This window comes from Ascaphus truei, chromosome 16 (assembly GCF_040206685.1).
Source record: "Ascaphus truei isolate aAscTru1 chromosome 16, aAscTru1.hap1, whole genome shotgun sequence".
NCBI lineage: Eukaryota > Metazoa > Chordata > Amphibia > Anura > Ascaphidae > Ascaphus > Ascaphus truei.
In genome coordinates, this window is record NC_134498.1 from 38,270,143 (window position 1) to 38,296,680 (window position 26,538).

General features: G+C 39.4%; 1 protein-coding gene across 6 annotated transcripts in view; it reads right to left on the reverse strand.

Moving 5' to 3' along the window:
- FGF13 (fibroblast growth factor 13) overlaps window positions 1–26,538 on the reverse strand; it is a 247,662-nt gene that overhangs the window by 11,803 nt on the left and 209,321 nt on the right. For all 6 annotated transcript variants that reach the window (XM_075573244.1, XM_075573241.1, XM_075573246.1 and 3 more), the window contains 2 exons: window positions 25,051–25,161; window positions 22,006–22,109 (listed from right to left, as the gene is read on the reverse strand). In XM_075573244.1, coding sequence (XP_075429359.1) covers window positions 22,006–22,109; window positions 25,051–25,161 — 215 coding nt within the window. The remainder of the gene's footprint in view (window positions 1–22,005; window positions 22,110–25,050; window positions 25,162–26,538) is intronic.

Sequence of the window (26,538 nt, forward strand, 5' to 3'; positions counted from 1 at the left end):
TCATCTCTCCATATGCCATTTCTCCATATGCCATCACTCCATCTCATCATATGCCATTACTCCATCTCTCCATATGCCATCACTCAATCTCTCCATATGCCATCCCTCCTCCTCTCCCTTTGCCATAACTCCATCTCTCCATTTGCCATCACTCCATCTCTCCATATGCCATCACTCCATCTCTCCATTTGCAATCACCCCTCCTCTCCATTTGCCATCACTTCATCTTTCCATATGCCATTTCTCCATATGCCATCACTCCATCTCACCATATGCCATTACTCCATCTCTCCATATGCCATCACTCAATCTCTCCATATGCCATCCCTCCTCCTCTCCCTTTGCCATAACTCCATCTCTCCATTTGCCATCACTCCATCTCTCCATATGCCATCACTCCATCTCACCATATGCCATTACTCCATCTCTCCATATGCCATCACTTCATCTCTCCATATGCCATTTCTCCATATGCCATCACTCCATCTCTCCATATGCCATCACTCCATCTCTCCATATGCCATCACTCCATCTCTCCATATGCCATCACTCCATCTCTCCATATGCCATCACTCCATCTCACCATATGCCATTACTCCATCTCTCCATATGCCATCACTCAATCTCTCCATATGCCATTACTCCATCTCTCCATATGCCATCACTCCATCTCTCCATATGCCATCACTCCATCTCTCCATATGCCATCACTCAATCTCTCCATATGCCATCACTCCATCTCACCATATGCGATTACTCCATCTCTCCATATGCCATCACTCAATCTCTCCATATGCCATCACTCAATCTCTCCATATGCCATCACTCCATCTCTCCATATGCCATCACTCAATCTCTCCATATGCCATCACTCAATCTCTCCATATGCCATTACTCCATCTCTCCATATGCCATCACTCCATCCCGTGTACAGAAAGGAAATGCTCATTGTATAATCACATTGTAGTCATTGCATGTCTGGAAAAGGGGCCCATTTGTAAAGCTGCAATTAATTTAGCTTTCCATGCTGAAAGTCATTTAAATTAATTAGCAGTTCGATACCTTAAATAAAATACCCTCCTTGTGCCATATAGTGCTAAAGAGTAACCTTTACAGTATCTCGTGTGGTTTAATGTTACTCCAAAGGGCAGTAAAGTGTAGAAGTCGCATTAACCCTGATGAAGTGCTCCAGGGCAGAACCTGCCCAATCGACGAACAGATTTGTGCTCAATTCAGGAAGATAAATATACGGTACCTTGCAATTGCATATTACTTTTTAATGTATTTAAATATTTGCACTTGTAAAAATGAAACCTTGCAATTACAACAAATTCAGTGAAAATAGATTGATTCGTTTATCAAAATCTCCCTTCTATAAAGCTACTGTTCTCACAGGGACCTTTTATGTTGTTTAATCTCGTGCTGCTTTTAAGTAGACTGAACCCTGGTCTCAAAACTAGAGATGGGCCGGTTCCTTTGGTCCGCAGATCAATCCAAAAAAGGGCGATTTGCGTTTTGCAGATTTATTATTATTACCAATACACTCCACGGATTCTGCAACCCGTGGACGGATTTGCAGAATCCAATCCACGGATTCAGCAATCCGGTGGCGGATTGTTAAGAATCCGCCAACGGGTCGCTGTATTGGCAGATTGGATTCTACAAATCCGTCCACGGGCTGTATCCAATGACGGATTTTGATGAAACAGTGTGGATTGAAACCGGCCAAATCCGTTTGCGGATTTTACACCGCAAATTGGATTTTGGGGGCAACATGATCGAAAATCCGGGAAACAGATTATTGGGGCCGATTCATCCATCTTTACTCAAACTGTGTTAAGGGTTCTAACTTTTTTAAAACCAGAGACAGAACATGAAACACAGACAGAGCTCAGTGCTACATTCATTAACACAGATACACGGTACAGTGCCTATATATATATATATATATATATATATACAAATGTAACTACAACTGTATGCTCACCTGCATATATATATATATATATATATATATATAGATATAGATATCTTTTGAATAAAATGGTCTTTTAGTTTAACCCTTTGGCCAAAGTGTTGTAAGCCCTTGACCCCCTCCAAGGCAGACCACATCTCAAGGGTCCCAACACTAAAATAAATTCTTAATAACTTGTACATTACCAGGAAGAATGATTTATAATAAATCTGTATGTTTTCTAACTTTTTTATATACGATTTGCAGGTAATGTTGTTTAGTAAAAACGAAGCCATACTTATTAACATATATATTGAATAGTCCCTTTTTTGTTCAGATAAGATTGCTCCTTTGCAAAAAGAAGCTAAAGTTGCTTTGCATTTACCGTGGCGTCATCTAATTATTGACTTGGACAATCTCCAAATCAGCCTCAATCTTATTTTCTCTCGTTTGCAGATTAAAACAGTTTTTTATTTACTGCAGGAACAAGCAATGTACACAACAGCATGTGAACAATGAGGGGGAAGTCTAGGAAAATTGCATTTGACAAACACTAACATTTCAAGCATAGTACATGTTTGCGTTTAGCATTCTCTTCTTCCTCCTGATGAATAGCCTCAGTCATGCTGATTTGACCTTGCTCGTATGCACTAAAAACGTCCTGTTTAGGACTACGCATTGGAATTACAATTAAAACTCTCCCTTGTGTGCCAATTTGGAAGAAACTTGAAATGTTCTAAATGTAAAAATGGTCAATAGGAAATATCCTACATTTACAATACTGTACCAACTGCTTCTGTTGGGTTCTATTTGAACATATATGTACAGTTAATACTTAGCTGTGAAAAAAATCCAGAAATGTAACGGTTTCAGTATTCAATGTGTTCTTCTAAAGCAGTAATAAAAATAATTACAATAGTGACCATTGTGAGATGACCAGCAAAAATGGTTTTGTGTCAATATTTGTCAAAAATAGAAAATGACTCCAAAATATATATTTACATACTTTGGGAAAAAACACTTATGCGAGCCGAAACGTTGAGTCATTAAACGACACATTTTTTGCATTATGGGGTGCCTGTCCCCTTCTTGTGTGTGTGTGTGTGTGTGTGTGTGTGCGCGCGCTTCAGTATTAGGTGATACCTTTTTTGCTTGGACTAACAATTTGTCAAAGGACAAGCTTTCCAGAGTTCTCCTCTCTTCCTCATGTCGGCAATACTGGTTTACAAAGGAATCTATGGCTAAAACAGAGGTTAGGAAAACAAAAAAAAACAACCGATGTAGATAAAGTGGGGTGACAAAGGGATGGCTGAAGACATTGGAAGGGTAATAAAAATGTATTCTGCACTATCGCAACTGGACTAACATGGCTATTTCCGTTATATATATATATAACAAATCGGGATCAACTGTGGAAATGTACCTTTGATGAAACTAGCTGGTATATTACTGGCAAATTAGAGACAGGACAGTAAACCAATTGCCATCTTGTCAGTATTTAAATGAGGATTTCTGCCCCCTCGCTCCATCCATACTTCTCTAGATGAATATCTGTTCAAATACACATTTTCTCATTCTGAATAGTAATACATGAATGTTTCAGAGATTCTCCTGTCACGGCCATTAGGGAAAGAGCCTGCGCTGGGAAACTCACCGAGATGTACGTGAAAAGCCATTAATTCTTCCCAGAAATTGCAACACCATTACTTCTTGCAAATGGTTCTAGCATGTGGTCCGCAGCAAGGGTAAAAGCATTTGCATGAAAATGAAAATACACACACTCGTATAAAAGTGAGCACCCATATGATAAGTACACAGAATGTAAACGATGTCTAAGTATTCAAATGGAATAGTAATTGCTTAATGTAGCCCTTCAAGGTAACACTAGATCATTTTCTGCTGGGCTGTGAAAAGCTTTGTTACTGTAACTGTAATTATATTCACATTTAATTTCCCACATAATTTATTTGCTATAACTAGTACTGTATGCAAGTGCACTCACATATCTGCACCATCTAGCAGCTTATACAGGGAGCTCAGGCAGATATTCAGCACAGCTTGGGTTTGTGAAGCAGGATGAGAATACTCTAGTCTATAAGACCGCAAAGATCTTTTTTTTATTATTATTATTATTATTTTTAGATATCTTCTTGCCCGTTCCAAGGATGTTTTTATTTTTGAAATCCCATGTTTCATTCAGGAGATAGCAGCGTTATAAATAATAATTGGTCTGGGAGATTAAAATGGAGCTCCCCCTCAGAGACCAGTGTAGTGTAAAAGTTACCATGGTAACTTCAGGTGTTGGTTAAACTAATAGACAGAAGGCATCTTGGGGGGACGGGACAGAATGGGGGGTTGCTGCTTCAATATACAGTATACTATATTTATAATACATGAATCAGTGGAATACACTAGCATTAAACTCTAGGTATACTGTAGATCAGGGGTAGCCGACTGAGCCACTGATTGAGCCACCAGTACTGAAGCAGGGATATCCTAAAAAGCTGACCTCTTTGGGGGTCTTGAGGAGTACTGTGAGGGTTAAGAAACTGGTCTATCAAGCATACAGTAACACTGTTAAACGGGATAAAAATGCGGTAGCTAATGATTACACAAGAATCAGGAATTGCCAGCTATGTTCTTAGTTTTCACTATAACAGCTGCTAAATGGAGATGTGTAAATGTGTCAAAGTGGTTTGTGAATGGAGAATGAATTTGAATATTTAAATGAGCTCATTTTGCAGGTATCTCAGTTGTGCTCAGAGAGGTTTCTCTTCACGTGTCGCATAGAGGTGTGTTTTGGGAGATTTGCGGCAATGAGGACTCTATTAAAATCAATCATTCCTATCTCAGGGAAAAAGGCTTGGTGAATACTTTGCAAATTCTGACATGGTTGCGATTTAAGATAAGTGATGCAATTCCTAAGGAAGATCAATGTGCATCTACAGGTATGAGCATTAAGGGGAGAGCAAAGGGCGGCGGCCAGCCAAAAAGCTATTATTAAAGGGTATGTGGTCATCTACATCAGGACCATACATAAAACTAATATAGGGCTATCTCTAAATGTTGGAAGAAAAGGAGATGTCACCAGCAACAAAGGAAAGGGTTCTTTACAGCAAGGTCAGTTACAATGCAGAATGCATTACCCATGGAGACTGTGATTGCAGATACAATAGATATGTTCAAAAAAGGTTGGACATCTTTTTAGAAAGGAAAGCTATACAGGGATATACAAAATAAGTAAACATGGGAAGGATGGTTCCATTAATGGACTCGGGAATGAATTTATTTTTCCTCTTATGAGACATCATTGGATATTTTGGGGTTTTGTTTGACTTCCTCTAGATCAATATACTATAAAAATATAGGTTAAGTAACTGTTGTCTAAATTTAACATAGGTTGAACTCGATCGACATAATGTTCTTACTCAACCTCATCTACTTTATAACTGTGTAATAAAACTATAGAAATCAGCCCGTGCTAGACAACAACGTTATTGGAAGGGGTGCAACTGAAGCATCACTCAAGAAGATTACAATTATCTTACAAACAAGAACAAAACAGCTGTAAACATGTGCTTATGCAGCTAGAGTATACATTACACGAAGAGGCAAAGCAACTATTTAAAGCATGATAAAGACTCTCAGAGTCTGCATATTATTTAGTAAGAATGTAATATAGCGAAATAATAAAATGATGTTCATATAAATCCCTCTACCATAGGTACAGTCTGATGATAAAAGAACACCATAAATGAAGTTGGATGGCTGCCCTAGTCTCTTTGCCAAAGTAGAACTAAAAGGGGACCTGCAAAGGGGTGCTTAGACTAAAAGCAGTTGGGATATTGGTACCCCAGCTGACCAGGGGCCTTTTTGGTTCTGAAGAGTCGCAATTCATATAAATTGTAATGATTTGAATCTGAACACGCCACCTTGTTCTTCCCAACACTTTTAGGGTCAATTGGAATCTCCTTTCTGCTCCGGGTGTTGCACCCGTTTTGCAGCAGGGAGCCACTGATAAACTGTGAAGCTGCCTTCACCTGATATTCATTAAATAAATAGGAGCAGCCTCCTCACCCCCTCCCCAGAATAAATGTAGAACCAGGTTCATATTACTATATACAGCGTTGTTTCTCTTCCCTCTATTTTTTCTGCTAAACAATCTGAAATGTAATACCTATCAATGGGAAAACAATGTAGCGCATGTTAGTGATACTGCAACAATGTACCAGCCATAGCAGTCAATTGCCAAACCCGCTTATTAAAGAAGCCTGCCCTTTTTCTGTTTATTTCAAGTTTTCTGTGTTTTCGATGACGCTTGATTGACCGTGCTAGCGGCGATCTGAAGCAAATAGAGCTGTTAATGTAAAAAAAAAAAAATGTATATATAGTGTTGTTTTCCAGCTTGACTACGGTTAGAAAAAGAAACAACAGGGATACAAAAATAATTATATAACCAACAGTTGCAGATTTGTCTGAAGTGGGGCTGCAGAAAAGCAGGAGGAGGATCCAGAGAATGATCTTAAGTGCGGAGTTGTGCGTACGCTGCTCAAATAACTAGGTAGCTTTTCCTGGAAATGTTTGAAAATTAGGGAAGAAAATGCACATTATGGCTGGATTCCAAGGGTAATTATACTAATACAGTGAACGTGTCCTAGTGGTGGGTGGTATAGTTACATGAGAGGGCAGGAGAGCATACTGTGTGCACTTTACAGAGTGCGCTGTTGACTGAGTTGGGTCTGAGATCCTACACAATAACCAATGTAACCATCCACAATGATTGACATAATTTCTCTGCTTTTACCACCAGTTCTTCACTTGCAGCAGGAATCCGAAACAATGTGGGTCTAAAAATCCCAGTAACGTCTTATTTATAGACTTTTTATATTTACTTGTAATGGGAACACTGTGGAACATCTCCACGTCCGCAACCCCCCCTCCCCCCCAAAAAACATGCCTCGTTTTAAGCTTTTCAATATCATTATGAAGCTCTGTGCAACGAGACATGCGGATAAAAAATATGTAACTAATGAACTGAGTTTGCCAAACGCAGACAAAATTTGATGCATCTTGGCCAGTTTTGCGCTTCCACTCCAGTTTCCATGATGGCTAATGAGTCCCATGTGTTTGATCTTCGTATGGAACAGCTTGAAAAATAGCTTTATTGCTCTTGTTTTTAAAAAAAATAGATGACAAGTATTTTATTGGCTAACATTTGAAATAAATAGCATTTTGCTAGAATACACAGTATGTATTCGATTATTGTATTGTTGACATGTCAAGTACATTTTCACTGTACAGATGACAAAATTATACAGAAGAATCTTTGAACCTGGATTAATTAAATGTATCCTTTGAAGTGTCTAATTATTATGCTTTTTAGCCTTCACATAATTGAATTGCTATCACATGTATTGTGGGTATTCAGAGAAACCGCTGGCTTCTCCAGTGAACTGATAAAGCAGAATTCTAATCGTGTATCAATAATGAAAGTATGAGACCCTAACCCCAATTGTAGCAGATACATGAAAATGTTCACTGTTCAATACTCAAAACATAAACAATATAGTTACTAAATTAAAGATATCACTTTAGATTATAATATAAACACATTTAACTCCTCCCGAGGTGAGGGTTGTTGAATGACTCAAAGTAATGTTGTTATTTTTTAAATGCCCTTCAGAATATACACCTGCATAGCTCCGTGAATTATTGATGTACGTGTTCCTCTCGTTTTGTACAGGAGTTGGAAAGGAAACTGACAAAAAAAAAAAACGGCCTGAATCGTCTTGCATGGAGATGTTCAAAAGTGCCCCAATCTCCCAACTGTGTTCGCAAATGTTGGGGCATTTAAAAATATATATAAAAAAACAAAAAAAAGGGTTTACATTTTCGGGAAATATTTCGCCAAGTCTTATAGGGGTAAAAAATAAATAAATGGTGAAATCAATATTTCGGCAGACTGAGAACATCACACCCTTACATATGGCTTTTGCTGGATTGAAAAATAAATAAAAAAGGATTACCAATACTTTTAACCCCACGATAATTGCCAATTTTGCAAATTTGGGTCAAAATGTCGCGTATTTCTAGTCTTGCCGAAGTACTGGTGCTTTTTCAACAATTGAGGTGACTCCTTCTTTGTAAGAGAGTTGTGTACAGGCATACCCCGGTTTAAGGACACTCACTTTAAGTACACTCGCGAGAAAGGACATATCGCTGAATAGGCAAACGGCAGCTCGCGCATGCGTCTGTCGGCACGTCCTGAACAGCAATACCGGCTCCCTACCTGTACCGAAGCTGTGCGCAAGCGGGGAGACTATAGAGCCTGTTACAAATGCGTTATTTACACCAGTGCACGAATATGATGATTGCAGTACAGTACATGCATCGATAAGTGGGAAAAAGGCAGTGCTTCACTTTAAGTACATTTTCGCTTTACATACATGCTCTGGACCCATTGCGTACGTTAATTCGGGGTATGCCTGTAGTTTACTTTAACAATCAATGGTTAATAAAGCAAGCTTTCTCAGATATCCACATCCTTCCCTAAATTATTATGTTGAATGTTTAAGTGATGGTAGCTTCTTAAACATAACTGTAAGATTCTTTTTCTGTAAAATTTTATTCATCCTTCTTATTGAGCCGACTTTCCCGCAAGCAGTTAAAAGAAATGGCAGAAAATGCAAAATGTGGCGTATTTGCAAAGCTTCCCTTGGAGTTTCTCCTTGATGTATATGCATGGGTATATCTTTATTTATATACCGCCATCTACTGTATGTGCAACGCGCGTCACAGCAGTATTACACGTCAAAGACTGCTGGCTGCAAACCCCAGGACAAAACTGGTGCGAAAAACACTGCAGTAGATTTGATAAATAAGAAAATTAAATGGGTTTCAATGGGAATGGTTTTATTTAAATCAAACTGGTGTAGTCTCTTTGCCCCGAGTTTTGAGGCAAGGAGACTAATAAATGACCCCCTACAAACGGTTTAAATGTAATATTAACAGCTCGAGGAGTGCAAAGAATCCAAGATATCAGACACACAGAGTTAATTCAAACTGCTTAATTAAGTCAAGTTAAAATAATAAAGCCCATCTGAATTTTATCTCAAGCTCTCGCCCCTTATGAATGAAGACGCCTATTATTCCTAACAAAAGAATGTTAAGATAGTTTGCTCTAGTCCTTGTTTGTGCTAAATGCAAACGACATTTACTGTACCTGCACAGAATAAAAAGCTATTTATTTATTATTATTATTATTAATAAACCTTTCCAAAGGGAGTTTAACTTCATTGATTATTTTAGAAATCTGTTATATTTTGCATCATGTGCCAGTGAAGGGATTCCCATGTTATACTAGAAAATAAACTAATGACGGAAAAAGGCTCTTTGATTCAAAGAAAATATGTGTGCGCTGTTCCACCCTCTCTGCTTCAAGGAGCCTGATCCAAATGAAGGTAACTGCAGGATCTGGGAATTTTCAGGCTCAGATAGACAGAGGACACAGCAGGGGCAAATGGTGCAATTAAACAAATTGGATATCTCATATCTTGTGCTTCAGGAACAATAGAAAGATCTTCTGTTGCAAGCAGTTTATTTCTTTTGCTTTTTTGTTTTTAAATAAAATAATAGCATTTTTTTTTTGCCTTTTGGTTGTTAAGATATTATTCACGAATAACACTCTTCAGGGCAAATAAATCAAGGCAGTTGGCCGAACGAAGTGGCTAAGGCCCAGATACACGAAAGGATGCTAAGCTTTAGCACTACTGTACTCTCGTTTAAAAGAATGGGAGTAAAGGCGGGCTCAGGTTTAGCACCCTTTTGTGGATCTGGACCCCTAGAGAGATATGCGGCTCAGTGAGTAAAGACACGGACCCAGAAAAGAACAACCCTGGTTCAATCCCCAGCGTCAGGACCATGGGCAAATCCCTTTATCTTCCTGTGACAGGCACCAATAAAATAGATTGTAAGATCTGGGCCGGGACAGTATCTGTAGAAATCCTATGTGATGTGTAGAACATGCTGTACTGTAATTGTGACATGCTTTGTGTCCCATTGGGAGACAAGTGCTACATGAAATAAAATGTATTATATACTGGGAGACTTAAGCAAATAATCCCCTATTATTCTATGGTGGTGTTGTTATGGGGAAGTGACAATAGGAGAAGCAAAGCCATAAACCTGTTTCACACTGTCCTTCTTTATTTTACTTTCCATAATTAGATCTCAAGTGGTGTAAACGTTCCTGGCCAATGATATACTCAGTGTATACAGTAGTAATGTGTTTAGCAGCCTTTCTATTTTTGATGCTGTAGAAAACTGGTACCTGTGGAATAAAAAACATTTCTTTGCCTTTATACATACCTTCTTAAAGAGCCCCGCCCCCCACCCCCCACCCCAGAAGGCTGTGTGAGTTTATGTCTGCATGAGCTCTGGGGGACAGGTTCAGGTAAGGTTAAAAAAAAAAATTGAAATCAATTTGGGGGTGATTGCTGTTTTAATCGATTTACAAATGTTATGTATGGTTATATTGCCGTAAAGTAAAGGTGTTATTTATCAAACTCTCCCAGGGGCAAAAATGGGGCAAAAATAGCAAGGAGGTAATTCAATATACTGTAGTCTGGAGCGGCTATGTAGACCGTTAAAAACAAAAAACGCTCATTGATTTCAATTCAAATTGTTGGCTGATAATGTCCGAACGGCCACTTGGGAATACAGTATATATTGAATTATCCCCATAGTTAGAAATTCATAAAGCATCATATTATGTATGTTGGCCAAAATCTGTTGGTAGTAGCAATCCAGTGAACGGTATGTAACATTTTGCAGTCTTCTTAATAAAATATAAATGTCAATCTAACACAAATATCTTTGTTTTATTTATTTAATTATAGTGTTAATAATACATACTAATAATTTATTGTAGCGTTGGCTGAAAAAACAGTCATGTGTAATTTCCCTTGAACAGAGAAGAAAAGTGACTTGCTCATTGTGACATTAGGTTGGTAATTGGCTTGGGGTTGGGTTTGACACAGCGCCAGTACCTCTGGGCCTTTTCCTTCTACAGAGCGTACCATTATTTCTGATAATTTCACATTTGTATGAAATCCAACTAGCATCATTGCGGAGTTTCATTTTCCAAACTCGCCAATAGAAATGTAAATCCCTTGCAACGATGCTGTCCTGCCATTGCTGAAATAAATATCAGATAATCTCTTCGCAGTGAAACCCATAAACTGTCAGAATGACCTTCGGAATTGGGAGTTCTATTCCTGCCTGGGTCTCTTGTACGCTCGCTATGACCTTGGAAAACTCACTTCAACTCCTTTTGTGTGCCCATGACGTACTTGAACACAGGATACACAGTATAGTAGAGTGGTGCTCAACAGTAACCAGCAAAGATACATTGATATACTACTGCTGCGGCCGAGTTTATTCGAGCATTTGCCCGTTCTCGGCCGCAGCAGTTACCTGGCGCGCGCCGGAGGGTGCCGGGCGCGCGCCGAAGCAGCGGAGGAGAGGCCCGCCGATCGCGGCTTCCCCCTCTCCTCTCCGGGTCCGCCGGGTCCCCCGGATCCCCCTGCCGCCGTCCCCCCCTCGCGGGACACCAGGGCTCCCTCGGGGAGCCCTGGATGCGCGTGCAGGGGGCGCAGGCACCCGATGACGCGTGACCGCGCATCGGAGACGCGCGGCACGCCGAGGGGCTGCCACTTGCAAGCCGGGAAATCTCCCGGCTTGCGGAACTGGCCACACTTCAATAAAGTGTGTCGCCAGTGTATACCAGGGGTGCTCAACTCCAGTCCTCCTAACAGGTCAGGTTTTCAGGATACCCCCAGCTTCAGCACCGGTGGCTCATTCGACTGAGCCTCTGATTGAACCACCTGTGCTGAAGCAGGGACTGATTGAGCCACCTGTGCTGAAGCAGGGATATCCTGAAAACAAACCTGTTGTGGGGATCTTGAGGGCTGGAGTTGAACACCCCTGGTATAATTGCTGGTCAATTATTCTTAAAAAAATAATGCCTACACTATATAAGGACTTATTTTTTACCAAACGCAGAAATGACTGGTGTGGTACATCTATAAAAAAAAATGATTAATTCAAAAATATTTAAATCAAAGGAGCAATCCTGCCTGGGATCTTCTCTTTTAAATCTTTCCTGAACCCGTGGCTGGTGGTCAAACAATGTCCAGAGGCAAGTCCAGGATCCACTGGACAAACTGGAAGATTGAAAGTGGCCTAAGAGTCGGTGCTCGCTCTTGCAGCCAATAGAAAAGCCGGAACGTTATCAAGGAGATGACGTAGCTGTTTCCTATTGGTGCCCCCATGATCGTGTTCCAGGTCCACCACCATGTTTGGCTTTTATTTTTTTGCATCAAAACCAGCACCAAAAACATACAAATATATCAACAGGAACCAGGTGAGCCCTGGGTGTCAGGGGAGGCGGATCAGCCTGGTTCTGGGAAGAAAGGACATTTAAAAAAAAAAAGATCCAAGATGGGATTTGTAAGACATACAGTTCAGTGATATTTTTATATTGTAATTGGGTATGAATCCGATATGAAGACAAAATGACAATTATACAGTATGATATTCTAATCTGTTTAATTAGTATTTTCTGTAGAATTCAGTTCCAAGTGAAGTATTCTAATCTATGGATAGATAGGAAGGTTATGCAGCTGGCTTGAGTTGTCTGAATGATGGAGGCCCTCTGTGTGGCATTTTTGTGACCATAGACAACTATGGTTAGAGCTGGTGCATATTTAAGAGGCTATGGCATTATGATGGATTAGTTTGGAGTTCTGAGCTCTTTTGTTGTTCTCTTGTATGGAGGGTGGGCAGTTCCTTATCAGATATTATATCAGTTTCAAGCTGTAGAGTGACAATAGGAAAAAACCTGGCGCTTACCTTAAGCTTAATATATGAGGTGTGCTTACAATGTGGCAGTAAGTTAGACCACGGCTCTATGACAGATGCTTTGAGCCAGCATGGAGTTCCCCTCTGCTGCAACCCCAGGGAAGGGTTAATCCGGAACCCTTTTAAAGATATAGAGACATACAAGCAATGGGGGAGCGTGGGATTAGAAAAACATTTGACAATAAAAAACAATAAAATACAATAAAATTAATGTGGTTACAACAATATTGCTGGGGGTTGGTGAAAATATTAAATACACTTACACGGCCATGTGCAAGCGGACACGGTAATGTGGTTTCTTTAAGCAATTCCAGTCACTCCCAACAACAGGTAATGGTGGTTTAGAGGGTTTTGAAATAAATATATAAATATATCTGTACTCACACGGCCATGTGTGAGTCCTTGCAGGAAATTGGTAACTTTGGGGTTAAATTAACCCATCTGCATCTCCCCCCAGTGTAGACTCTTCTTTGTTTGCAACCAACGTGGGATTCTAACTCCAGTCTTGGGCATCAGATGGGGACTCTCCCCAGTGGTGGTAGTAGGGGGGGGGAGTAGGTAGAGAAAGTGAGGCACGTTGTCAGTGGGGTTTAAAACACATTTATTAGTTTTAAAAGCAATTGGTTCAACAAGACTCACATACATACATAGTGGTTGGACCCCTGGCCTCCTCGTGCAGTCCAGGATACAGTTTAAGCAGCCGTTATTGCCAATCACGCGTCCGTGATGCAGGAGGAAAAAAAAAAAAACTTTTTCTCCTTATCTGCAATGGCTGCCTGGTTGATCCGGCTACGGGAGCCACGTTGGGCCAAATTCAGCAGGAACTTTAGAGCTACGCGTTTCGTCGAATCATCGACTTCCTCAGGCTCATATTCTGAATATGAGCCTGAGGAAGTCGATGATTCGACGAAACGCGTAGCTCTAAAGTTCCTGCTGAATTTGGCCCAACGTGGCTCCCGTAGCCGGATCAACCAGGCAGCCATTGCAGATAAGGAGAAAAAGTTTTTTTTTTTTTTTCCTCCTGCATCACGGACGCGTGATTGGCAATAACGGCTGCTTAAACTGTATCCTGGACTGCACGAGGAGGCCAGGGGTCCAACCACTATGTATGTATGTGAGTCTTGTTGAACCAATTGCTTTTAAAACTAATAAATGTGTTTTAAACCCCACTGACAACGTGCCTCACTTTCTCTACCTACTCCCCCCCCCCTACTACCACCACTGGGGAGAGTCCCCATCTGATGCCCAAGACTGGAGTTAGAATCCCACGTTGGTTGCAAACAAAGAAGAGTCTACACTGGGGGGAGATGCAGATGGGTTAATTTAACCCCAAAGTTACCAATTTCCTGCAAGGACTCACACATGGCCGTGTGAGTACAGATATATTTATATATTTATTTCAAAACCCTCTAAACCACCATTACCTGTTGTTGGGAGTGACTGGAATTGCTTAAAGAAACCACATTACCGTGTCCGCTTGCACATGGCCGTGTAAGTGTATTTAATATTTTCACCAACCCCCAGCAATATTGTTGTAACCACATTAATTTTATTGTATTTTATTGTTTTTTATTGTCAAATGTTTTTCTAATCCCACGCTCCCCCATTGCTCAAGCTGTAGAGTGTAGAGGGCCTCGTGTGGTAATAGAGTTAGTGGTAGCAAGCGCTGACTAAGGGATATTATCTGGATAAATATCCAGCAGTGTGTAGCTTGCGAAGGACAGAGGGATTACACCAGAAGGATGTGAGAGCGATAACACCAGGATAAAGATGGAATCAGGTTTAACATCATGATACGAAGATCGAATACAAGTATTTTATTCAGGAACAGAATAATAGGCAACCATTTTTGAGGCTTAACTTAACTTATTTGATGTCACCGCCATTTTGTACTATTTTTGTATGTGAGTATTTATCTTCAAAATAAACGTTTCTTTTTATGTGCTTAGACCAGAATGCTGAGTACTGTTATGCTGGGTTAATCGATGGAAAGAGACTAAAGGATGCTGTACAGATTGCTGCTTTAAATACTTTATTACATTAACTTAGGTCATGTTTGTAATTCTGCACCATGCCATAGACTTCTTTATTTTAATATAACGCAAACGGCAATCATTAAGATATGCATTTATTTGATATCGGGTTTGATTTGAAAGAATCCAGATACATTCATAGGGTTACAATGGTTTAGCAGCTTCTCCAAGAACTTAAAAGGACATTATTTTAAACATAACTTGGCAAAACTTGAATCCATGTCTACAAATGACATATTTCTAGCACACTTAGGGCCGTTCTATGCAGCGTGCGGCCGCGCGTACCTATGTGAAAGCGCGGGCACGTGCCGCATGCTGTGCGTGTATATACTGTGTGAGTATACCGTGTGAGTATACAGTGTTTATATGTGTTTGTGTGTATATGTATGTGTGTGTATGTGTATGTACAGTATATGGGTGTGCGTGTGTGTTTATGTGTAATTTATTATTTATTAATAATTTTTTTATTTTTACCACACTTGTGTAGACACGCAAATACACACACACATACATACATACACATGCACAGTGTTCGACAAACCTATACTTTTGCTCGCCCCGGGCGAGTGGATTTAAGCCCCGGGCGAGTAAATATTGGCCCAAGCAGAACACGTTTGGTACTAGGTGGCGAGTAGATTTTTTTGTGTGGTGAGTAGATTTTTTGGTGATTTGTCAACCACTGCACATGCATACATATATACACACACACATATACATACATTGAGCGCAGGCAGCGGCGCGAAAATATGAATTTCTATCTTCGCCGCTGTCTGTCGGCTCCCCTCTCCCTGCCGTACGCGTGCGCGGCCCTTGTAGAGAAAGGCTGACTGACATTAGCCAACTAAAAATCCGCGCGCGCCCAGCACTATAGAACGTGCCTTACATGCACACTTACATGCACACTTACATGCACACTTACATACACACATACACACAATTTATTTAGATCCAATATCATTCTAAATCTCAAAACTGTATTTGGGAAACACTTCAAAATTGTAAGTGCTCGGCGCCGTGTCTAGGGAAGTGTCTGAGAGCGGCGGAACTCGGCACATGAATACTCTCTTACACTCTGGCTTCGGATGCACCAAGTAAAAAGCTGTTGAGCTGCTGGCGCACTATTGCGGAATTACTTGGGGGAATAAAAAATTCCCAATGATCTGAATGAGCAGCCAGGACCATCCCTAAGTGGTAAGCAGGTAAGGCACCACCTGGGGGCGGCAGGTCTCAGGGGGCGGCAGGTCTCAGGGTGCGGCAAGAGGGAGGGAGTGACAGCACTGACGCTTTTCTTTTTTATAATTATACATGTAGGACTGAAGCAGGTAGTCTCCGAAGCTGAACCCCATTAATTTTGGCTCTGGGGACCCCCTGCTTTCTGAGATACCTCCTTAGAGGCTGCCGGTATCTCAGGAATCAGGGGTTACCCCCAGCTGAAGTGAACGGGGTTCAGTTTCGGAGACGCTCTGCTTCCTACCCTGGGGGGATTCTTTGGGGAATTTTGTTTTTTTTTGGGGGGGGGGGGCATTCGTTATAATGCTTGCCTAAGCCCAGCACATACTGTAGGAGCGCGGGGCCTCTGCAACCACCGCGTCCCCCCAGAAAAATCTCCCGCCCCCCGAGTTTGCGCACCCCTGCCCTAGGGATAGGGATGGGCCTTGCCATGTGGCAGTTAATAAATATCTGGAAAGGTAGCAAATCGTGATCAGTTTTCTGACAAACGCAATACGGAAAATGTGTGTCAGAGGCATCCCCCCAAGGTAAACGGATTTTGTGCGTGTGCGCATCTGCACTAATTGGTTGGCGCCCGCCACTCTCCTGAACTCAAGTGTACGTTTGGGCACAAAAAAAAAGTTGGGGACCCCTGCTATAGGTTAACAACATTTATTATTTTCCCATTGTAAATAATATTACACTAATAACGGCTATTTAATAACACTAGTTATACATTAAAAAAAATACACAATTCTGTTTTCATTTAAATGGTATTAATCAGGTATTCAACATGATGCAATGCGGCTGAAATAATTGAAAACTACAAATGATGCGTCATACGTGTGAAGTCTTCCTACATACAACGTACATTTTATGAAGGTTTGTGTTACTTTTCAGCACTGACATTTTGACACAATTAAAAAACATTTTTTTTAGTAAATACATAGGTCCAATACATAGGTTCGGAGGTCTGTTTGTTACAGACTTTTCTAACAGTGAAAAGGTTAAATTCGACATCAAATCCGTACAAGTGGTTATGGCTTATTTTCACCATTAAACACTTAAAACATCTTCAGCACATCCCTGTACTTAGCCTTCCTGATAGAAAGCAGGCTATAGGTCTTATAATTGATAGGAATGAAATAGCTAAACCAGAGCTCAGTCTCTCAGCCACTGATTTAGCCACCTGTGCTGAAGCAGGGATATCCTTTAAACCTGACCTGTTGGTGGCCCTTGAGTACTGGAGTTGGCCACTCCTGTGCTAGAGAGACCTAATCATTGCAGGAATCCTACATGAAAATGAAAACAGACTGTGCATAGAAAATATTTTTGAAGACAATGGTGATTTGTATTTGCACAAAACACACAATGGAATAATGCACTAGTTAAAACCTCCTTTAAAATCTCATAAGCACACAAGAGAAACTCAAAAGTGCTCACACTCCATTAGAAATGCCTCAACATTTAGGGAATACACCCTTTTAAAGAGTCATCACATTCTCAGCCTGATGCAACCGTTGAGACAGCATTGATCTCTCTAAACTTGAAATCTGAAAGACTTGCATACTGTAGCATTCATTTTTTCTTTTACTTTGCAAGAATTATTATACTATATGCATCTTCTGTCATTGTCAAGCAAACTAACAGGATACATTTCACTCAATGTAGTAAACAGTTACTATAAAGAATCTATATTATAACCACCAACAATGAAAAACACAAACATTTAAAAAATACAGTAGAAGATCATCAATGTAATGCCCCCCCTTTTTTTTTGTACCACGCACTGAATAATGAATACTGAAATAGAAATATAACACCTAACTATGTTGTGTCTCAAAGCAAGGACAGGAAGATCAATAATTAGAACTAGGCAGCATTAGTTATGCATGCCTATAAACTGGGTTCATATAGTAAGTCCATTATAATTAACGTAGACTATGCTACAAACCTGTATGGAACTAATGATATTCCGTTCTACAGCTGAATTTATGTTCATGCCCACACATGTAGAATAGCAGGTTTCCCAAGAGAGATCACAATAACATATATTATCTCTAACTGTCCATGACATCTCTTTACATATAATGTATCACCTCTGTTCATTTAATGTAACCATGTATTTTGTCAACATAACTCTGTGCCCAGGACATACTTGAAAAAGAGAGGTCATTCTCAATGTATTATTTCTAGTATAACATTTATAATGTGTCCACTCCCCCATATGTGTATGTATATATATAATCAAAAAATAAATAGATGATACCGTTCTGTGGCTAACGAAATGCTTTTATTTGTGCGAGCTTTCGAGATACACTGATCTCTTCTTCCGGCAATGTTACAAATGTATATATATATATATTCTCATTTTCAGATGTGGAGTACAATGAAACTCATCAACACTTTTACAAATTCCACATGCATGGTCACTGCGCAGCAAGACAATTATCTGAAGAAAATGAATTGCCCGTCTCTCAATAATGCAGCTATGGATTTTCTCCAGCCCATAAGAAATAGACGTTAATAGACATTATTATCACATGTTGTAATTCATTATAATAAGAAAAAAGTCTGATGTCTCCAGAAGTCAAAGATTGTGGTTGATTTGTTTCTATTGTTGTGAAATGAGTATAGGAAGAAAATATTAATGAAATAACTTAATTACTTCTGTATTTTACACATTAGGACATAGTGAGGGCTAGTATCCTTCTAGATTCATTCGCTCAAACCGGTACTGTGTAAAAATAATAATATGGTGTACTTACACAATTAAGTGATGTTTTTGCATAGAAGTATTGGGGATTCGATGTTGCATATGTGATTCAATACAGCTACTTACTCACACAGCTGAAGTAGTTGTGTAAACGGCACTGCTTCTCAGATATTACACTGCTTTTGAGATATTAGCAAAGCCACAATGGTTACATGGTTACATAGTAATCTTACCACTGTGTTTATTGTGGTTATCTTACCACTGTGTTTATTAACTTTAATTTTCAACTGGTATCAGTTTTTTGGAGGTTAGTGGCACCTCCTCCCAGGGTTTAAGCTCACCCCACCCCACTTTTTAAAGTTTTTTTTCATGTTCCTGTGTGGACAGACCCAATGCGGTCATTCTCCCTCCAGCAGGGGTAAGTGAGAATGTTCACAGTGTTAGGACCTGCTTACTGGTCATGCCGTGACGTGGCTGCAGGCTTATAATGCTTTGGCCGAAGGGTCTAACTAAAAGGACCCTTACTTATGAGAATATTGAAGTATTTTGCTATATATTTTGTCACATTGGATGTAGCATTGGGCAATTCTGTCTTTTGTTACTTACTCACACAGCTGAATAGTTGTGTAAACGGCACTGCTTCTCAGATATTACACTGCTTTGTAGATACTAGCAAAGCCACACTGGTTATATTAGCATTTATAACCATATAACATAATTCTTTATATATAAAAGTTTTTTTTTAATTATGTAAGTGGGACAGTCCTTGGTACATTTAGGTTACATTCTCTGGGCATGTCTAGAATATACATAGGTTAGGATAAGTAAGATATGTTAGTCGTCCTACACAATACATGTGTTAGACTACTCTATAGAGTTTGCTGTCACTGCGGTAGGAAGATGGACCAAGAATGTCCCAGACAGTTTTCTGCATCTAGAATGTCAGTGGGCAAAATTATTGTAAAAAAAGGAGGTCGTAGTTGGGGACAGCCCCTTAAGTTTTGGGAGCACAAGTGAGGATGCTGGATACTAACCATATGAGAACAGGAGACGTCCTGCTTAGCAGGGTTTCTGACCTTTAAATGATCAGTAATACCACTTAATAACTAAATGCCAGGAGTCGTGAATTGGTAATCCAGTCAGACTTTTGTTGGTTAAAAAAAAATGTCTTGTTTGGGTAGGGCAAGTCAGTGACTTGAACAATCTACAATGAATACCCTGCGCTCATAGAAAATGTGCACTGTGATTCACCAATCTCCAATGCGGGGTATCACACCCTATCTGGCATCAACTTCCACTGAATGGCATTGAATACTTAATTGTCTGCAATACCCCGCAGTGAAGCTTAATGACTTCGTCCCATAGTGTTATTCATATGCATGACAAGGGTTTTATTTGCAATGTAATAGGAAAACTATAATTCCTAGTAACCAGACCAAGATAATGTAATGAATTAAATGAAATGCTAACCAATGGAGAAACACATCATAAACAGAAATGAAATAGACACTGTACATAAGCCACTAAACTATCCTGAAAGGTGGGGCATTTCACTGTTGCTGAAATGTAGTTGTTGGCTAGGTAAGTATCACTGACCAATGAAGAATTGTGATGTGGAGTTAATTTCTGCCACAGGACTGCAGAAGGGGAATTCTATGGCTTTCAAGTAATTCGTTTTATGTGCAGGTAAATGTGAACTGAGTCCAGTGGGTGCATACCACAAGCTGAAATTGCATAGTAGAGTTGTTGACTTAGTACTGATTGTGAAGCAGAATATGTGTATTCAACATTGTACCAATCTCTCTTGGAATATATGTGGTCATTTATTTATGGAACGTTTTAGTGGTAAATGTGACATCTAAGACTTTAGTGGTTTCGTACCTTTCAAATACTTTACGATACTTTCCAATAGTGACTGGAAATTCATGAAGCGCAATGTGGTCCCAAATACATGGGGACAAGAGATCTCATGTGTCTCCTCTCATGGAGACTTGATTCTGCGTCCACACTAACAAAGCATCTTTACCACCTGGGAGCTGAGGGGACACATTAACACTGCAGGGGAGTAGAAGCAGTTGTTTTGTAAAGGTCCTGGTCTCTCAAGTAGATTTAAGTTCATGGCACAGTTGCCAGCTCTATGTGATCATGGAAAAGTCATCTTTACATTTCTGAGCTGCCCCAAATCCACTGCAAATTCATTATACCTTTAGTATTCTAGCAGGGTGATCAATGCACACAATGGCAGCTTCCTATATGGAATAAATCCAACATGTATTTTTACATTCTATGTATTTTAACTTTTTTGATGGTCCACAAAAAGGCTAAAGCAAAGATGTGATCCACACCTAAAATAAAAGTAGGAATAAAAAGTCCAAATGAAAAACGTAAACCTGAATCAAATGTTGGAAGAGAGAAATCAGTGCTCCTGAGTACCTTTTGACAAACTGTCATAGTCTGTCGAACTGTCACAGCACAACTATTGATCTAGAGAGCTGCCTTCAAAATGTCGGCCAGGCTCGAGGACTGGATGTGCTGTGTACGAACATGTTGCTATTTCAGTGGAGGAGCAAAAAAAAAAAGATTAGCTTGACAGAAAATGATGTGCACAGTAAAACTGGCCATTAAGTAGCTACCAGGGGACAGATGCAGATGCCAATAAATCACCCACCTAATTATCTAATTTGTAATATAACTAGGCTGATTAAAAATATATGTAAGATACAATACAGCGCAACGACACCACTGTTGGAGCGTTTAGAACGATGGCCTCATATTCATTTGTTTCTTTTCGGGGAGGTCCATGGCAGCTTTAAAGTCATAAAAATTAAACAGAAATAGTGCCGATTTGGTCACTATCACACGGAAACTGCCATTGCCTTTGGAGTCCTGTGTGTGTATTTACTATAGTCGTGTGAGTTAATGTAGTATTTTATTGTCTTGTCTCACAGCCAACGCTGCCTAATATGTTGGCACTTTAGAAATGATAATAATGACGATGGTAATATTTTTTTAGTACGTACAGTAATATGATGCCCCATCATTGGTAAAAGGTCAAAAAACACATTGCTCTGCCCTCGGCTGTTTCTCCGGTGTTGGATTTTACACCGTGCATGCACAGTTTTACTGGCATAAATTACAATCGTTCCAAAAACTGGAGGAAATAAAGTACTTACTGATGTGTATAAGTATCCTTCACTGTTCATTGCCAAATATAATTTCGTTTGAACACCTTGAATAGCCACCACTCGTAAACCAACTGGTATAAGGTTAAAGACAGCTGAGAAAAAAAAACAAAAATGCGTGTTACAATTACACCTTTTATTAAGATGTGCATAGGGATTGGGGTCCAGTCCTCAAGGGCCACCAACAGGTCAGGATATCCCTGCTTCAGCACAGGTGGCTCAATCAGTGAGCCATCTGTGCTGAAGCAGGGATATCCTGAACCTGACCTGTTGGTGGCCCTTGAGAACTTGTGTATCCCACCCCTGGTATAGAGCCATCATGTATCACATAGTAAAGCAATAGGACGTTTTAAAGACCAGCAAGTTTAAACTAGCGGTTTACTATGTCTCCATTATTAATTCAATGGTATGTAATTAGACGTACCATACGCTGCACATCGTCAATGAATATAAAAACGAGAGCGGTACGATGAAAATGAAATCATTCAGAACGACTAATTAATGGAATATATGTGTCATTAATTGCAGTTGCCAGGAGATCACAAACAGGATGCTGAACACATGACGTCATCACATATTTATTCAAAATGCATTGACATTTTGTTTAATTACCATTATTTAATGACTCATCATTAAGACATCCCAGAGTTAAAAAAAAAAAAAAAAAAATAGTAGTCACGGCGGTTGGTGTTCCAAAAGAAAAGCTATAAAATATAATAACATAAAGGTGACACATCGGATAACCAAGTCATAACAATCGTCTCCCTTGCTGTAGCTTGGAAATTTAGGCTTAAATATTTCTTTATTTTAGCAGCTGGTAAAACTAAAATACAATTGATTGCAAAGCAAACAGAATAATTACTAAATGATTTAACAGGTAAACATTGTTTGAATATATAATGCATTTGATGAAGACTGCAAACAGTGTGTTTCCTCTCATTTAAAACCCCTCCCTCCACCGAGAAAATGGCTATTTAGGTAAGAAATAGCTAAATCATTTGATTATACAAATGCGGCAATTTTTGTATTGTGTCAGTGTTATTTTTATACTTAGATCTCCTACTTTAGTAAAGCCGACTGATAAAATTAAAGAGGTTTCGAACAATATGTTTCTGGACACGAACACAAACGTCATCTGCCAAAAATGCAACAGAGTAATGAATATGAACGGGTTGTTTGCCAACAGCCAGCGATGTGGACCGGTGGCATCATAGATGCAGAACACAACTTCAGACTGTCTTCTACACCTTTACCTAATGCAGGCTTTACAACTTTTTTTGGTGAAGGAACCCTATGTGAAATTCTGAGGAACCTCAACCCTCTCTTATAGTGTGTCTGTGATCAGATACATTGTATGGAACCCCAACCCTCTCTAATAGCGCGCCTGAGATCAGATGCATTGTAAGGAACCCCAACCCTCTCTAATAGCGCGTCTGAGATCAGATGCATTGTAAGGAACCCCAACCCTCTCTAATAGCGCGTCTCAGATCAGATACATTGTCAATTCTTCTGTATTTGGTACAATTGTCAAATGACCAGAAAATTGCCCGGAACCCCTTATGGATGCCGGGAAACACCTGTTGAAAAACACTGACCTAATGTAATGGAGCAAAGTTAAAAAAAACAACTTAGCAGCTAAAAGAAAATCCTTATATTTAAAAAAATTCCTAATGTAAAGTCAATGCAAAACTCTGATTGCACTATTTGGTTTGGTGAGCAGCAGGATAGCCAGCAGTTAATAATGCATCCAAGTGAATTGAAGTTGCCATCATTTGAACTGTGTATTATCGCACCTCTCAATTTATTAAATTGGTCAGGGTTTATTTGTCAAAGTCTCCCGTCTGCATTGCTGGAGTAACCCAGCACACAAAGAGTCTGCACAGATTTATCCTACAAAACAACCCAATTGCGCGACCTTTGTGCGAGGGCTGTGAATATTTCTAACCTGTCTTCCCTGCTGTCCTAAATATAAATGACGTTGCGGTCCAAATTTTTGATTAACCTTCACATTAAAAGTAATATAAATACTTCAAACAATGTGTCATTTTATTCCAAATGAACTTGCAGTTAAAAATCTCCACAAGCCTTTTTTGTTAGTATCACAAAAAAAAAACACCTTTATGGTTTCTACAGTGATTCTAGACATGGTTTTCATGCAGTAGCCATTTGGAGACACCTGCCTCTACATGTGTTGTTTACGTGCATAGCATGAGGCAGTAGATTACAGCAAGGGCACTCAACTCCAGTCCTCAAGAACCCCCAACAGGTCAGGTTTTAAGGCTATCCCTGCTTCAGCACAGGTGGCTCAATCAGGGGCTTAGTCGAAGATTGAGCCACCTGTGTTGAAGCAGCGATATCCTGAACACCTGACCTCTTGGGGTTCTTGAGGATTGAGTTGAGTACCTCTAGATTACAGTAATGATACTGTCATTTTTTTTGTATCTCGGTCAACACTCCAGAAATATATCATATTACAGTAGCTTTGAGATAGACAAATGATCCTTTCCAGAAGATCTAGTTAGCAGCCTTCCAAATTAATTAAGTGGATCACCATTTATATACAGAGTATATACCCATTAGTCATGTTTCTAATTATGTGCAGACGCCTTCAGCAGGGGAGAGGTTAACGCAAAGTAGCTTTACACACTATTAGATTGGATTAAACTGACATTATTAAATCGTATCTACTAGAAATGAAGCTACAACTAGTCTATTATTGGCATGACTTGTGGGTGAATATATGATCTTAGATGGAATACAATCTAGAGGACATCATCAGATAACCATGGACATCACATTTGATTTGGGTAGCTGACATCACCCGTCTCAGCCTGCCTTGGTAATCTCTGTAAATACATGACACACACTTTGGTGTTTATGAACTTGCAGCCTAACTTTAGTCATGTAGCTTCCATTATTAATTCGATCTAAGAGAGGCCTGCAACTGCTCTCTGGTGGGGAGAGGGTTAAAACAAAAACAAAAGTAAATACATCATGGAAATCTTTTTAGGAGCAAAAAGACTGAGTGTTACTTACTGTAACTGCTCTCCTCCTCCTTTGTTCCATCAATTGTGCCATCTGCTTGTAGCTGCAAGTGGTACCCTTGTCTGCTGTATAGTTTAGTTACTATGCCTTTAAGTTGAGGTTCTGTAGGAAAATAGACAATGCATAAATATATTAAATGTATTAGATCCTTCTGTTAAGCTTGGATGCCCAGCGTTTCAATCTCTGTTTTATTGTGATCCAACAAAGTTCTGTTTGATTTTGTGACAAATACATAAATCACGCAGCATAACAAATCAGTTCAAATATTGAACGATACATTGTAAATCCAATCTCATTTTCAGGTATGCCCCATAAAATATATAGCAATAATATAAATCGGCATCGTTCCCTTGAGCGCTTTGCCTAAAATGTACATTAAAATGAAAGTAGCCTTATTTTTGATTTCTAAGATGCTCCTTATGATATTCTATATTTGACAAGGAATGTATTTCCATTTCTACACAATGTGTCATTTCATTCACTCAGTAGAAAGAATTTGCATTCAGCATAAACACTATTTAGAGTGGGAGCTTCCATTCCAACTGTTTTTGAATGAAAGTTTTGAATATGAAAAATAACATGTTTACCAGAGAAGGGGAATCCCTAGTAAATGCAAGCTAACAAAAACAGTTACAAAATCAGACAGAATATCATTCTATGTACTGTGCTTTCATCCATTCATATAAAAACGCCCGTTGCTCAGCATATTCACTGGAAGATATTTCAGTGTATAGGTTTAGATCTCCTGTAAATATTGCTAATATAAACTCCTGCCCTGGACATTTACAGTAGCTAAATATTGTATTCACCCTTCCATTTAATTAACAATATGAATTCCATATAAAAAATATGTATTCATCAAGTAGGTGAAAAAAAGCTTCATATGTTGATACTGATATTACTTATCATCCCAAGAAAATCAACATTGAAACCACCAACCTCAAAATTGCAACACATTGAAATTGCATTGTTTAACATTTATAGTATATTTGTATTTAAACTTATCTGAAATAACCAATTTTGCCTCTTTTGGAGATAGGATATTTTGATGGATTACATAGACAATGTTATGTGTATGCAAAAAGTGATGCAGTGATACAATACTACAGTATATCATAACACAAAAGGCGAATCACACAATAATGTAACATTAACATCACCTCTTGCTAATCTGCATGGAGAACAGATAAGAGAATCTAGACTAGAATACGGAGTATTTGTGTTTAAGACAATCTTGTAGACTGGACATTATTCACTGGCAAAAAGGTGTTAGTTATATGAAGTGTTCTTTCTAAAATAACCTGCTAATAGTTCTTTCCCATCTTCAAAGCAATGGAATCGGGATTTGTATTTTATAAATGAAGTTGTTGTAATGTTTCTACACTTGTAAACAACACCTCCATGTATCAAATACCGGGTTCCAATGCTCTCACCACTGTGAATGCTAACAGGTTCTTCTCCTTAACATAATGCCTGGTC